The 15203-nt window shown below is 38.3% G+C and overlaps 2 protein-coding genes across 2 annotated transcripts; both read left to right on the top strand.

Annotated features, from left to right (window-relative positions):
* Positions 1-501: 501 nt before the first annotated feature.
* LOC117478180 (E3 ubiquitin-protein ligase ZNRF2-like) lies at positions 502-7200 on the top strand. Its single transcript, XM_034125118.1, has 4 exons — positions 502-1222; positions 3097-3192; positions 5114-5219; positions 6319-7200. The coding sequence occupies exons 1-4, from the start codon at positions 895-897 to the stop codon at positions 6374-6376; spliced, it is 588 nt and encodes a 195-aa protein (XP_033981009.1). The 5' UTR covers positions 502-894; the 3' UTR covers positions 6377-7200.
* Positions 7201-8038: 838 nt separating this feature from the next.
* Positions 8039-12326, top strand: txnl4a (thioredoxin-like 4A). Its single transcript, XM_034125511.1, has 4 exons — positions 8039-8186; positions 8417-8596; positions 11699-11802; positions 11945-12326. The coding sequence occupies exons 2-4, from the start codon at positions 8444-8446 to the stop codon at positions 12114-12116; spliced, it is 429 nt and encodes a 142-aa protein (XP_033981402.1). The 5' UTR covers positions 8039-8186; positions 8417-8443; the 3' UTR covers positions 12117-12326.
* Positions 12327-15203: the final 2877 nt, after the last annotated feature.

Raw genomic sequence — 15203 nt, 5'->3', positions numbered from 1 at the left:
AATAATCAGACAACCCTCAAAAGTCTCTAGTTATTATTTTTTAAGTTTCAGTAATTTCAGTCACATTCAGTCAGAGCACAAAGGGGCATTTAAGGAAAACAGAATATTTAAACTCCTTTGTGACAATGTATTGTAGTGTTAAAGACTCATTGTCTACAGAGCATTAAGTAAAAGGGGATTTTTTTAACCTAAATATGCCAGGCTTTTCTTTTGTATCTAACATCTTGTGATAATAGGTGGCTGAAGACACTTTAGGTCTAACTAGTAGGAAGTAGTTTATGGTTTTAAATAATACACTGATGTATTATTTGATGTATGATATTTTAAAAACATGGAATTTATTTCACTATAACATTTACTTTTACAGTTTGTAAACACATGTTTTGCACAAGTGGTGTGTTCACTGCTTTTACTTTGAAGGCGAGTGTATAATGTCCCGGTTAACTACGTGTAGTTTGATGGAGCTGCTTCACTGGGGGAGGAGGGCAATCCCTGCTTTTATTTTTCTTTCCAGACGGCCACAGTTGAGCACAAAAACAAATGTTAACCAGACGAACTGTGGGGCACTTGCTCTGATGCGCTAGTCTGAAGTGGAGCAACTGAAGGCTTTTATCTGAAGACATTTTTTCCATTGTTGGAAGAAAAAAAAAAGGGAAGGGCTCTGCTAAGAAAAAAAAACAACCATTTGGAAATTAAGTTATGCGTAAGTGATTGCGCACTTTACGCACAAGGCTCAACGTGAAACTTTAACATGTTGGATCACCTCGCCTTTGTTGTTGTGCACATACTCGGCTTTATTTCCTTTGTTGCTGTCAGTGTTTCAGAAGTCACCATGTCTCGTGGCTAAACACTTTAAATCGCACACACAACCTGTGGAGGTGAGACTGACACAGCATGGGGGCCAAACAGAGCAACCCGGTATTTGATGGCAGAACTCGGGCTTATTCCAGCTCTGATCTCCCATCTGGAAACTCCAGCGGAGGAGGCAGAATCGCTGGGTTTAGGTACACTAATGGACCAGATGGCCCTCGGATCCGATACACAAGTGGGGGTCCAACCAGCTCCGGACTCAGTATTCCGACCAGTGGCAGGTCAGGGTCGCATGTTCTCAATCAGAGCCTCGATGGCCCGGATGGTGACGAGGAAGGCGAGCTGTCTCCGGAGGGCCACAGGTTGCTGGTCGGCTCTCTCCCGGCTCACCTGTCCCCTCGCCTGCTGGGAGGTAAGATTGGACCGAATATCGACAAGAAATTCGTATTATTCTGGGACTATCGATTAGTTGATTTAATCTGCTGAGATGAAAACTCCACAAAGAGTCGTGCAGAAGAATCAGTTTGATATTTTTGTTTACCAAAGATGTGCCTAAAAGTTTATTGAAAAGAAGTCTGAAGAAAGCAATACAAAAAAAGAACAAATATGACTGAATAACAAACAATTGTCGACCATAAGAGAGGGCAGCTCTAGACAAAGTCCTAACAGTGACTCCACAATGTACAAACAAAGCCATCCCAGTGATACCATTTGCTACTCAGTGCCTTTATGACACTTTCTAATTTCCTTGTTTCCTTATTGTTCCTGAAGTACGCTTTATGTGTTACAGTAAGTAGAGACACAATAGTGCTGGGAATCCAACTAACTAGTTGTTTTAATTAGCAATTAATCTGGGGGTTATGGTTTATAACAATAGTTTGGTTAAACAAAATGTCAGAAAATATTTCGAAAAATGCCATGCCATTTTCTCAAAGGCCATGATGATGTCTTTAAATGTCTTGCGTTGACAGTCCAAACCCCACAGACCCTCAGATGAATGTGGTATACAGAAAAAGAGAAGAGCAAGGATGTCTGTTCTCTTTGGTACACTTTGTTCTTATCTCCCCAACGGCCATTTTTTTCCACACATGTTGCTTAACTGTAATTTTTCATTTCATTGCACTCAGTATTAGTTCAGAGTCAACATGTAAGTTCTTGTAGGATATCATACATTTTTGTGACAAGATGTCACAATTGCTGTCAAAATCACTTAGTATTTTTCCATTTGACATATGATACCAGGCATATGGTAATAGCAGTCTGATGACTGAGCCCTTTGTTTAGCACCTCTGCACTTTTATTGAAGCCACAGGTGGTTCAGCTGTACTGTACTGCCGTTACTCTCTTCTCTGTCTCGCAAAAACTGGCCTGTTTTTCACTGAGAAGGAAGAGTGCATTATGTAGGTCAGCAGATAAGAGCTTCCTGCTGGTTACACATTGCCTGACACACACACAAAACACACACACACACACAGACTTCCTGAATCTGCAAGTCTAGCTGTTTCTCAACCGGTGTTGTGTCTCTAGACCAGACCACAACACAAAATAAGACTAATACGGTTTCAGCACTCCAGCATCCATATTATTTTTTATCAACAAACACTTCTTAACTAAATATCTCACTAGTGTTTACTGAATCCTTAAATCAGTTCTCGTAAATGCTCCAGTTTCCTTGTGTTTCATAACGTGGTCAATAAATCTACATCTGAATACTCCCCTTCCTTTTGATCACTGGCCACAGGTAATTTCCCAAATGAGGAAGTAAATCATTAATAAGATCATCAATAACCTTTGCTCCTCAGAGTCTTGTGATTGAGACCCTGCAGGCCTGTCATTGTGTCCGAAAACAAATTACTCAAACATGAGGTTCACATCAGGCAACGAGATAACACATTTGTTGTCCCCTATCTTGACTGAGTGGAAAAAGGGCAAATAGGAGGCTAGTTTATCTCAGGTCAAGCAGCTCCTGGCCTATAAAGCTTTGTGTATGTGGGTTCAATTATGAATAGATTGTTAATTTGAATATTAAGACCTCTCTCCAGGAAATGTTTGCACTTAGTTTATAAACAGGATGATTTTATGATTAGGTAAGCAGATTGTAACCGATTACTTAAAGCAGACGGTTAGATATGTAGTGCCTGGAGGTATGAGGTCATGCAGGTCTGCGTAAGATCAATCCTATCCACAACTGTCCCACGCCCTCTCTCTCTGTTGTTTACATATCAATAAAAACGTATCGGAGACATCTGGGTGCTCATGGTCTTGTCTTTGTGTTTTCCTCCACAGGATTCCACTGTCCTGTTTGCTCCAAGTTTATGGCGTCGGATGAAATAGAGAAACACCTGCTCATGTGTTTCAGCAAAACACGGCTCACCTACAACAGTAAGGAACTAAGCGGGAAAGTGCAAGAGGGCATGGGGGAGTCGTAAAGTGGAAGGAGCTGGTGTTGGCACAGCTAATTATGTGCATATATTATTTTATAAAAATAGACATGCAAAAGAACACATGCAAGTGAACAGTCAGAGTGGTAAAAAATGACGCCAGGACTATAGATGTCCATTATTATGATCCTTTACTTAAGTTTAAGTTCCAGTACTATGTTAATATACTCAATTTCAACTCATGCAAGTACTTCTGATGGAGGGTAATTGCCTTTTTCAGAGTTAAAACAATTCCAGGTCAACTTAAGCTGAAAGCAAAAGTCCTGAGTCTTTTTCCTCCATATATTGTTTTATTTAAAAGATTAACAATGCGCTGAAAATACTCTCGATATACAGTATTTTACAGGGAAACCAACAAAGAAAATGGTGGAAAAGTCAACATGCATTTAAATAATAGATATGTTTGTTTTCTCTTTTAAAAAAACATCTTGTGACCCCTCGTATTTATCTTTAAATCCCCCACTTCAGGAACCACTGATGATCTTATTTTATCTTAATATTTATTTTTACATATTTTAACACATTACTTTGGGAGTTGGATTAAAATGGTTCAAGTGGTTGACATGGACCTCTAACTACTTTATTTTCTGTTGGGTAGTTCAACCAATTACAATACAATACAACATTTTTTATAGAATTATCAGATGTTTTAAAAATACATTTAAACTATTTTACTTCAATTGTATAGTATAGTTGAAGGTAGACGGGTTGACGTGCAGAAAGTTAGTGGACATGGTGGGATAGTCTTGTTAACGTAAAATATTAACTTTACAAGGTAACTATTAACTATAGCTGTCAAATAAATGTATTGAAGGAGAAAGGACGGTATCTACCTCTTCAATGCAATGAAGTAAACGTACTGTATAAGGCTGCATAGAGTAGAGCTACATGTTCCTGAATTAATCACTTAATTCCATAAAAAGGGTATTTATCTACTCTGCTGCACTGTCATTTGCTTCCCTTCTTCAAATACAATGCTAGGTCTTATTATTTATTTTACTGGATCATGAAGAAATAGTCATTCACAAAGTCTTGAAATAAAAGTGTATAGGTAAACTTGTAAAAACAACACATTTCCCACAAAATTGCACCTGCAAGATGTTAGAGAGTGCAGCAAGCAGATATGCAGCTGTATATTGACACACCCCATCAGTGTGCTCACACTTTCATGTGCACACACAGGAAAGGCACACATCTTGTCTGCATACATTCACAAGTCAGTCACCACACACACACTCTCTGCAAGTAGAGACATTTCAGGCTTCACAGTGGTGCATTTATACAAACAAGAATAGATTTCTCCTAATTTCCAAGTGTTGTTGCATGTGCAGAGACTTGCACACACCCACTGCAACATGCATGTTACTGATAAATGCAGTACATGCAGCTCACAGACTGCACAGTGTTTCCTAGCTTACCACAGGCATACAGAAGTGTTTTTTAAAGTCTACCTTACCTCTCCTGCATGAGTCATTTTTAACATCTTTGCATGAAGCAGCTAAAAACAGTCACTCCTTTGCTTCAGGTGTTGACACTAAGGCTGGTCATAGCTAAATATGCACATAAACATGTGACACCAAAGTATATTGAACACACCAAATATACCATTAGAGAAAAGTATATTAAAAAGTGAAACTACGTTCTAAATATTACAATCTATTCCCACTAGTGGCTGCATATTTAATCACCACAACACTGACAGTGATACCAGTTTTCATGTGGGCACAGACAGACAGTCTGGTACCAAAGGTTAAACAGATGGTTGTGCAAGATTATGTTACTGAAACATCTGATGCGTGATTTGGTGTGCGAGGAAGCTCTTTTTCTCAGTTTGCTCAGTCTGTCCGTATTGTCTTGCTCAGAGGACATCCTGTCCAGAGACTCTGGGGAATGTGCCATCTGTTTAGACGAGATGGAGCTGGGAGAAACCATCGCCAGGCTGCCCTGCCTCTGCATCTACCATAAAGGGTAACACACACACACACACACACACACACACACACACACACACACACACACACACACACACACACACACACACACACACACACACACACACACACACACACACACACACACACACACACATAAATAAGCAGATTGTGGTTGGGAATAGGTTGACAAATGCACCAACTGTAAACAAAATCATGATACCAGAGCTTCATTGATAGCATACAAACATGAGAGTGGTGAGGTGACTAATCTCCCACTGAATAGTCGCTTAGAGTTAGGCTCATCACTTTGATTTTGAAGTATAAAGTCTGTACCAAAGTTATAGTTTAGCGATGTTTCATAATGAAAAAAAAACAATAACTAAAACGGGACCAACGGTCAACAGAATATGTCTGAACCTAGCCCATGCTCTTTGCCTTTTCTACAAACCCTGACAACAGGTGTTCTAAATACAATAAACCACTCCCATGTTACTATTGCATGTTAGTGACCAATTACGAATGTGTGCTGTGAAAACAATAATGATACCAAAAAACAATAAACAGAGGGTAACTAAGCATTTTCGGCTCCTACACGTGGTATGAGTCTTTTGGAGAGAAAAACAAGCGTATTTCAAAAAATATTAAACTATTAGTTAAGCAAGAATGCACTCTCTCTGAGCTATTTTTTTTACTTTTGTGCAAGGCACTGACATACATATTTTTATTAAAAAATACCAAAGATAAAATACAGGTGGATAGAGAAGCATTGTTTCAAGAAAAGGTTGTAGTTCAATTAATACAATATCTGAAAATATGCACCAGCATGTGTCTTGAGGACCAGAACGACTTGAATATAAGTAAAACGTTTATTTATTTATCTCAAGTAATAATTTTGCATTTGGCAGATTATTTATTCACTAGGATATTTAAAAAATGTTGGAATATTCTTGAGAATCAAAAGTAAATTGTTCTTTGAAAGAATGTATATTAAATGACAAAAATCTAATTAATTCCAATTCTGGGCAGAAATACACAACATATATCACGATAAAATCTGTTATCTTGACAGGCCTATGTGTTCTTTAACTTATTTTGATCACACAAGACACAAACCTCTCCTGTTTGTGTTTCAGGTGTATAGACGAGTGGTTTCAGGTGAATCGCTCGTGCCCGGAGCATCCCTCCGACTAGGAGCTGCAGGAGTCCAGTTTCAGTCTCCTGTGCCCTGACCTCAACCCAACACTGTCTGTTCAGCCGAGCTTCTGCGCTCCTCAGGGATTGTTAGACATTAATGTGCACAGGATTTTTCATAATTGCCTCGTGGAACAGCGATGGACTTTGGATATTTTCCTCTAGACGTCGTGGGACGTTCAAAGAACCACTGGTAGAGTCGTTTTGGCTCCAGAAAATATGTGAATGTTCCTAATGCCACCTGCTGGCATAAAGTCGGTTCATGCATACTTGGATCTGAACTTTTTTTGCTGAACAGGGTGTGGTTTTATAGCAGAGAGGACTTGTATAACCAACCTGGTGCAAGAGTTATGTCTCTTTTCAGCAGAGACTTGTAACGAGAGACCGTTCAAACTTGATCTGAAGGCTGATGTTGTGCAATGTGAAAAAACAGCCATTCAGAATCTAAAGAATGCCTTTGTCAGCTTTAAGGGATGATTACAGTGTTGATGGTATTTAGAAAACAGATCGTAATTTTATTGTGAAGATGGCGAAATCATTTCTCGTTAAACAATCAAGTGTCCTAGACCAAAATAGACTAACGCCGAGTAGTCTAAATTTGTCAATCATTCGTCCATTCAGAACCAGAGTAACGTGATTGTGTAGTTGCGTGGTGGAAATAAAGATAAAACATATCTAATGTTGATTTATACTCTAAGGAGTGCCATAATATGCTGCTATGTCATAGACTGGAATGTTTTTCATATAACCTTTAAACGTTTGTCCGTTGTACTTTCTATTTGTACTGTAATGAATTGCACAACAATACATGTTTTGTCTTTGTGTCTCTGTACTCTATATACTATTAAATATTTTAATAATTTATCTACATGTAATGGTAATGAGTTATCCCGCGAACAGATGCATTTTCACCGACCGAGATGAATGGAAATAGGAGGAAGATGCAGAAGGGAAATTAGACAATCATTTCTTTTTTAAAAGATATATATTTTTAGGGTCTATACTTCCGGAAATAATGTTTACACAGACAGTCAACAGTTTTGAAATGTCCCTTGAAGACATGAAATCATGAAAGAATTTCTACTACATCTTTAAACTTTACATTTGTAAACCAAGACAGCTGATCTCTCAATTTCTATCACTGAGAGACGGCAGTGAAGATAAGTGATGACTCAAGTGAGCATGTTGGGGATAAACTGGATCATGTGTCCTGTTTGTCTGAGGAATGTTCAGCTTTTAATTTACTTAAGGTGCTGCAGAGATAATAACTCAGTATAACTGTGTCTATATTTGGTTATAAAACAGATGAGGGTGTTCACTGTATAGCTTAGAGAAAAAAAGTCTGTCAGTCTGTTTGCCACATTTATTTAAGTATGGCCTTGGTCAAGAATGTTTGAAGTGAGTAAAGTACCCAAAACATTCCTGATTTGGATTTAAATCAATTACCATGCCTAGTGATGGTTTTCATTTCTCTTTCTTTGTGAGTTAGTAATTAAAAAAAATAGATGAACTTTTTGTTTTACTTATCTAATGAGACCGACTCCTCATTGTGAACGTTTTTAAAAACAAACCATAATTTGTGTATGAATGTACTTTTAAATGTTCCAGTTACTGTACGACAGAAAAAACTAAAACAAAAGCATACATACGCGTGACGTAATCACGTTGCGTTCACGTTGTTGATGACGCGGTGCGCACACACACAACGTTTACGAAAAGGTACACACAGCGGCAGCAATTACTAACGGGTTTTTGTGTAAAATAAGACCCAACAAGCATCGTTTAAATACGAATTCCCTTTCAATTTAAGGTAAGGCTTTTCCGCATCAACATTTTACATTCCTATCTAACTAGTAAAGCTTAATTATTTCCCCTTCTAGACTTTACTTTGGCTTACGTCCATTCAAGCTAACTAGCTAGCATGCTAACTGCACATCTCAAACTACGAGCAGAAATCTGCATTCACAGCTGAATGTAAACTTAAAGTTACTCTCACTGCCCTCTGATTAAGTAAAGCTAAAGATACATTTGTTTTGTCAGCGTGGGAATCGACACCTAAGGATCAAGATGTCGTACATGCTACCACATCTCCACAATGGCTGGCAGGTCGACCAAGCCATCCTGTCTGAAGAGGACCGGGTGTTGGTGATCCGCTTCGGACACGACTGGGACCCGACCTGCATGAAGATGGACGAGGTTCTCTACAGCATTGCAGAAAAGGTTTGTCCAGTGTCCTATTCAACCTTTTAAAAATAGTAGTAGCCCCTCTCCTGTTTTTCCATGATCAATAGCGATATGATGAATTGGAAATGGGGGACCCTGATGTAAACAAGACGAAAGTCTTTCTCTGGTCTGCATCCCCTTAACAATTGTATGTTTTGAGCTGTACTGTACTGTACCCAATATACAAGCTGTTAATAAACTTTTCAATCAATCAATCAATCAATCAATCAATCAATCAATCACACACAGGGGTGGGAGAAGTACTCAGATCTTGTACTTGAGTAAAAAGTCAAGTCAAAGTCAACTTTATTGTCAATCTTCCAGTTTGTGTGTACAGACAGAGATCGAAATACCGTTTCCCCAAATCCCGAATATAAAAACAAATGTATATACAAATATGTGTGCAAATATGTATATCTTATATACACAGAATCAAAGACACATTTTTACATATGCACACATTAAGACCTAAATAAAAACACAACAATCAATATATGCAAAATAACGGTCACTTCAATAGTTGAGAATGTACATTAGTGCAAAATTGTATTTGTGCAGATTGTCCAAAAAAGTAGAAGTACCAGAGTCCTGCAATCAAAATGTTACTCAAGTAAAAGTACAAAAGTATTAGGATCAAAATATATTAAATTAACCAAAAGTAAAAGTAGTCATTGTGCAGATTGGCACATTTGAGAAAAATATATTTATGTTTTGATTGTAGTTATTGATCATTAAAGTGTTATCAAAGCTGCTAAAGGTGCAGCTAGTTTTAATGACTTTGTATACTGCAGGGTAGCTGGTGAATTTACTCCAGGTGGAACTAAAGTCTGATTTATACGTTGTTTGAATTTCACATCATTAATCCAAATCTACAAAGAAACTAAAGGTGAGATACATGTAGCGGAGTAAAAGTGCAAGATTTACCTCTAGAGTTGAGTAGAAATACAACGTAGCAGAACATTGAAATACTCAAGTAAAGTACCTTCAAAATTGTACTGAAGTACCGTAGTTGAGTAAATAAACGTAGTTACTTTAATCCAGTGACGATGATCTGCTGTAACAGCTTTCTATAGAGACAGCATTGTATCCGTATCATAAAGTAGCACGAAAATGGCAACAAAAAATCAAGCAAGATGTTTTTAATTCAGATTTAAACTTTGTATTTCAGTCAAATGTATTGTGTTTTACTATACACTAATGTTTACTCTCAAAGTGTAAGTGAATAGATCTGAAACCGAACAACAGTTATGATCAGCTTTCTGAGTCTTTGCGACCCCTCAAAGCACTGTTGAACACGTTAGCATTAACCTGACACACATTGATACTCAGGCAGAGGCTGCTATACAAGGTGCCGTCTGCTCAGGAACCTTGCATTTCCTTTTGTTAGTTGGGGTAAATGTTGGTAAAAAAAAAGATTTATTTGCAAGGAATAGTTTATTCTACACGGCCAAAAACTAGGATACTATTTCAGATCAACTGTATAATTAAACCTTTCCAAATCCTTGGTGGTTATTAAATATTCAGCCTTTTAGCTCCAACAGGAGAGTTACAGACTCTAGTTCGACTTGACCTCAGCTGAAAATCATATACATTTTTCAAGGTAGTGAAGTGAACATCATACAAGGGTCCTTTCCTGGGATGCTTTATATATTTTCTAGTGCAGATTGATGTTGTCCTCTGAAGGGATGTGAAGATTCATCACCATGTTCATCTCGGTAATCACTGCTCTTGGCGGTTTATTGCAGATTACAGATTCCCATTACTGTGCCTTATGTTGGGGTTGTCTTCCTCTCAGTCAGCAGTTTGGAGACTGTTTTCAGGACATGCTGCTCAAAGCTATACAGATGTTAAAAAGCTGAGGCAGAGCAATCATGTCTCAAAGCTGTAACTTATGCTCTTTTGAAAGCATATTTAGACATAGGGAGGCTGTGGCTCAGTGGGTAGTGTGCTGGACTTCGAATCAGAGGATTGCAAGTTCGAGTCCCACTGCAGTCATTGTATCCCCGGGCAAGACACTTCACCCCAAATTGCTCCTGTGGGGATTGTCCACAGTACTGAATGTATGTAAGTCGCTTTGGATAAAAGCGTCTAACAAATGACATGTAATGTAATGTAAAGACATGCCCATTATTTTTATCAGTGCACTAAAAAGGTGAGGTAAAAGAGGTTTGTAGCAGTCCACGAACAGTATGTTAAGCACTAGTTCATACACTAGTTTACATTGATTAAACTAAGATGGTTGACCAAGGTGCTCTACATTTAAGAAACAAAATAACATTAAAACAACACTCAACAGACAAATACCTGCTTAAAAGACAGTAAAATAATAAAAGCAATAAGGCAACGCTTACTAAATTCAAAGTCTAGGATAAAAGATGCTATTTTGAGATGGGATTTTAAAGCATGGTCAGTGTACTTTTCAGTAACTCATTCCAGTTTGGGGGGCTACAACTGCAAAGTCTTGCTCTCCCAATGTGCTTTAAATGTGATTTTGGGACAACCCACATGTCAGCAGACCTGAGTGACCTAAATGGGACCTTGATGTAAAGGGTCAGAGAAAGGTTAGAGCTAGCCCATTTAGTGAGTAGTAAGCGAACAATAACATCTTTAAATCAATCTTAAAACGTACAGGGAGTCAGTGAAGGGAGGCCTGTTCTGATTTGCCTGTTCCTGATAAAGACGAGCTGATGACATGAGTGTTATCAGGTAGCCATTGTAATGTAAATAACATGTCATATACAAATATGACATGTATTAAATTGTGAACTGGCAAAGCAGATGCTGTTATTTGTAAACAAACAAAAAAACAATAGTCTAGGAGAAGTATTCTGATCCATATTGTAAATAGCGTAAATCCGTTGTGCTGCTCAGCCTGTAATACTTTGCTGTTTTATGATGATAGTTTAATATTTCATTATGCTACTGTGAACTGGAAAATGAATTGCTTCCATTTGTAAACAAAAACATTAGTCAAAGAGAAATATTTAGATAAATCAAGTAACTAGCCTTCCCTCGTTGTGTTGTTCAGCCTGTAATGTTTGCTGTTCATAATAATGGTTTGCTGTTTTATTAATATTCTACATATGTATTTCCTGACAGGTGAAGAATTTTGCCGTCATCTACCTGGTGGACATCACAGAAGTGCCCGACTTCAACAAGATGTACGAGTTGTACGACCCCTGCACCGTCATGTTCTTCTTTAGGTGAGCGCTCAATGGCTTTCATGTAAAAATCAATAAAACCCTTGTATAATAATCTGATTTAGAAGAACCAGGTTGCTGTTTGAAGACCTTCTCGTGTCCGGTCCTGCCTGTCATTGAGAACTTAATGTTTGTGTCTCTACAGGAACAAACACATCATGATTGATTTGGGCACCGGCAACAATAACAAGATTAACTGGACGATGGAGGACAAGCAGGAGATGATTGACATTGTGGAAACAGTTTACCGTGGAGCGAGAAAAGGACGAGGTCTGGTGGTGTCTCCCAAGGATTACTCTACAAAATACAGATACTGATTTTTACTTTTTCCACCTTTTTTTGATGGTTTTTTTTGTTGACATGACACAGAGACTACATTTATGGAAGAACATTTTTTTTACGCCAGTGAAACAAGACAACATTCTTGTTAATGATCATGTTTGTGCTGAATTGTGTCATCCATGTTTGTTGAGTGTACATTGTTGAGTTATTCAATTTCTTCAACAATAAACGTGTTTTTTCATAAACCGTAATTTCTTGGAAACAGGTGCTAAAGAAAGCAGTCACAGTGTAACATTCTTCATATCTGGATATTGTAATAAATGGATGATGGTGGTTGTTAGGGAATCATTTGCTTAGGTATTCAACCTTCGACACAGTTCATCATGTTCTCCTCTCACTGTCTCCTTTCCCACGGCATAGTTCTACGGCCTTGGGTATTGCTGCTATCTCTCTTAAGGAGGAGCAGCTTGGGCGCATTGTTGTTGCCAGTCTATGACGGAGCACAAGCTGACATGAGATAGTTTACTGTTCACACACATTCTTTTCTATGGACGAGAGCTCTAGTTAGATTCAGGGTCCAGAATTGTTTAGTCTCACTGATAAAGAATGTTGATTATTACACTCCGAACTAGTTAAAACATCGAGCTGCAGAAAGAGTTCTTCAGAATTGATTGTGGCATCTCAACTGTGTGGTCAACTCATGGCCCGTGACATGTCTTGTGAATTCTCCGGCCGAAGCTCCAAATAAACCGTTCAGTGTTTGCCATCAAAGCTCCAGCTCTCCTCGTGTCTCTCTGAGTCCTGACTCCAATTGCTTCAGAAGTTTCCCCCACAGTGGTTATATCTTTACATATAGAAGTGTTTTGCTGCATTGGTTCAAAGCTGTCCTTTCTACTACTCTCACAGTACAGTCGACTACAATGGGGAAAGCGTTGTGCCATGCTGTAGCCACCCACAAAATGCTTGAAAAACTTTCTACCCACAGTGTTTAAATTCTACAACAAGCTCATAAGGATTGCTTTCTGCCACATTGTCAGAGACAGATTTAACGTGTTCATGTGTGAGAGCTTTTGTGCTGCATAAAGTTGACTTCAATCATTAGCTTTAAAAATCAGGATTGGAAAAAGATCACAAACTTTTAAATCAGCTGCAGTGCCTTTTTTATTTAAAATGTCACATAAAGCATATTTTGTAATTGCATTTAACAAAACCTATTTCATTTATTCATTTGGAAACAAATCCAAATGTTCATAAATGTCGAAGTATTTCAGTGCACTGAGCTGTAGACATATTTATTTAGTGGTGTAGAAAATGTAAACCTGACAAATTAAAGCCTGAAGTCAGAGAGTGCATTTACCTCAAATCTCCATCAGGTGGCGCCAGAGATATTTGGCAGAATCACAGTGCTGCTACAATCCTGCAATACACAAGAAGTTATTTATTTAGCACTTGTGAAAAAACAATAGTTTAAAGAAAAGGTTTGTTGGGTAATACGTACAAAAACATTTAAAATAGTAAAGATTTGGCTTCCTGCTAGTTTTCATCTGCAGTCTCTGGGAAGGTCGACACAACACAGTCCTCATGCAATACATAGTAGTTGAAATACCACAAATAGTCAATTTGATCACAAATCCAAAGGTGTGTGTACATTTTGAATAATTACTCCCAATCTATGCAATATAGACGCGGTAAGTGCAAGGAGTAACCCAAGGATTAAAGGCAATTACTGTACGACTGCACTAATGGTAAACAAGCCTTTTTTATGGAAACTAACTGTAAACTAATGGAACCAAACAAGCCAAATACATATGATAGGTTACAAAAACATACAAATTAATTGCACATACAGCTTTGCTTTTTTGTATATATATCTTTACTTAAAGGGGACCTATCATACAAAATGCACTTTTGTACGTCTTTTAGACATGAATATGTGTCCCCGGTGTTCCAGGGAACTCACCAAGTGTCAGAAAACACAACCCTCTCTATTTTCCTCCATACCCAAATCTCTAAAAAAGGGGCTGCAACGGATCTGATAAAAACTGATCCAGATTTGAACACTGTCCTGACGTCAGGACAGTGGCGCTACGGCTATTGGGCCAACTCCACCAATCAGGAGGAGACAGCCACGGCCATTGCCGTTCGAAAGCGCTGGAGACGCTGTAGTACATATGCCAGGCCTGTAGATGGTATGTAAATTGAGCGAAATAAGGCATGGCTAAAATGCATGATCTGTTTGGTATTTTGAAAAAAAAAAAGTATAAATATGCCTTATATAGGTATGGTCCTACACTATATTATTCAAATATAGCATGATAGGTCCACTTTAATTATTACTTATTTAATGCTCAAATTGAAGTATAATCAATTAAATTGCACTGGGACATCATTCTCATTACAGTTTTGAGTTGTTATCCATGGCAGATATATTGAAATACTGAGAGGAAGGAGCACAGTAGAGAGAAGAGGAGCGAGACAGTTGAGAGTAAAGGAGTTGGACTCAGTCGATGAGTCTCATTAATATCCGTTAGCTGTCAGCTCCATCTCTTAGAGCTGCAGACACTGAGACAGAGACAGAGCCCAATTTATGGAGTGATAAATGAGGTGAAAGGGGACGGACTGTGTATATTTGTGTGTGTGTGTGTGTGTGTGTGTGTGTGTGTGTGTGTGTGTGTGTGTGTGTGTCTCTCCACAGTGAAATAGCTCGACCTCCTCACCTCTCCTGAGTGAGACAAGTTGGGAGTCACTTGGGATCGGGCCTCGGCTTCAGAGTATATGTGTATACCTAACGTACTCTTACCGTAACCTGAAAACAAAAAATCAAAGTCAACACAACAACCTACCACCACCTGACATCTTTATACTGTAATTATTATTGTTAAATACATTTTCTTAAACCTAAAGATGTTCATACAGCCCTTTAAAACAGTTGGTAAAGAATTCAACTTCCCCAACTTCAGAGAAACACATCTTCTTTCATATTTGAATAGTTCTCCGTGTTTGTGTAAACCTACTTTTTCATTATGATTTCGTGTTAAAAGGCTTCCCCAAACTTAAAACTCTCCTCCACAACTCCCAACTGATCTTGGTCTGGTTGTAACTCCCCCACAGAGAGAGAGAGA

The sequence above is a fragment of the Trematomus bernacchii genome, unplaced genomic scaffold (genome assembly GCF_902827165.1).
Source record: "Trematomus bernacchii unplaced genomic scaffold, fTreBer1.1, whole genome shotgun sequence".
Taxonomy (NCBI): domain Eukaryota; kingdom Metazoa; phylum Chordata; class Actinopteri; order Perciformes; family Nototheniidae; genus Trematomus; species Trematomus bernacchii.
This window is presented reverse-complemented; position numbering and strand designations above follow the sequence as displayed.

What these genes read in the sequence shown, in the direction of transcription:
- LOC117478180 (XM_034125118.1), top strand. Translation starts at nt 895, where the DNA reads ATGGGGGCCAAACAGAGCAACCCGGTATTTGATGGCAGAACTCGGGCT. An exon ending in AACACGGCTCACCTACAACA is followed by an intron (nt 3,193 to 5,113) that starts GTAAGGAACTAA and finishes TGTCTTGCTCAG; the next exon opens with AGGACATCCTGTCCAGAGAC. An exon ending in CTCTGCATCTACCATAAAGG is followed by an intron (nt 5,220 to 6,318) that starts GTAACACACACA and finishes TTTGTGTTTCAG; the next exon opens with GTGTATAGACGAGTGGTTTC.
- txnl4a (XM_034125511.1), top strand. Translation starts at nt 8,444, where the DNA reads ATGTCGTACATGCTACCACATCTCCACAATGGCTGGCAGGTCGACCAA. An exon ending in TCTACAGCATTGCAGAAAAG is followed by an intron (nt 8,597 to 11,698) that starts GTTTGTCCAGTG and finishes ATTTCCTGACAG; the next exon opens with GTGAAGAATTTTGCCGTCAT. An exon ending in ACCGTCATGTTCTTCTTTAG is followed by an intron (nt 11,803 to 11,944) that starts GTGAGCGCTCAA and finishes GTGTCTCTACAG; the next exon opens with GAACAAACACATCATGATTG.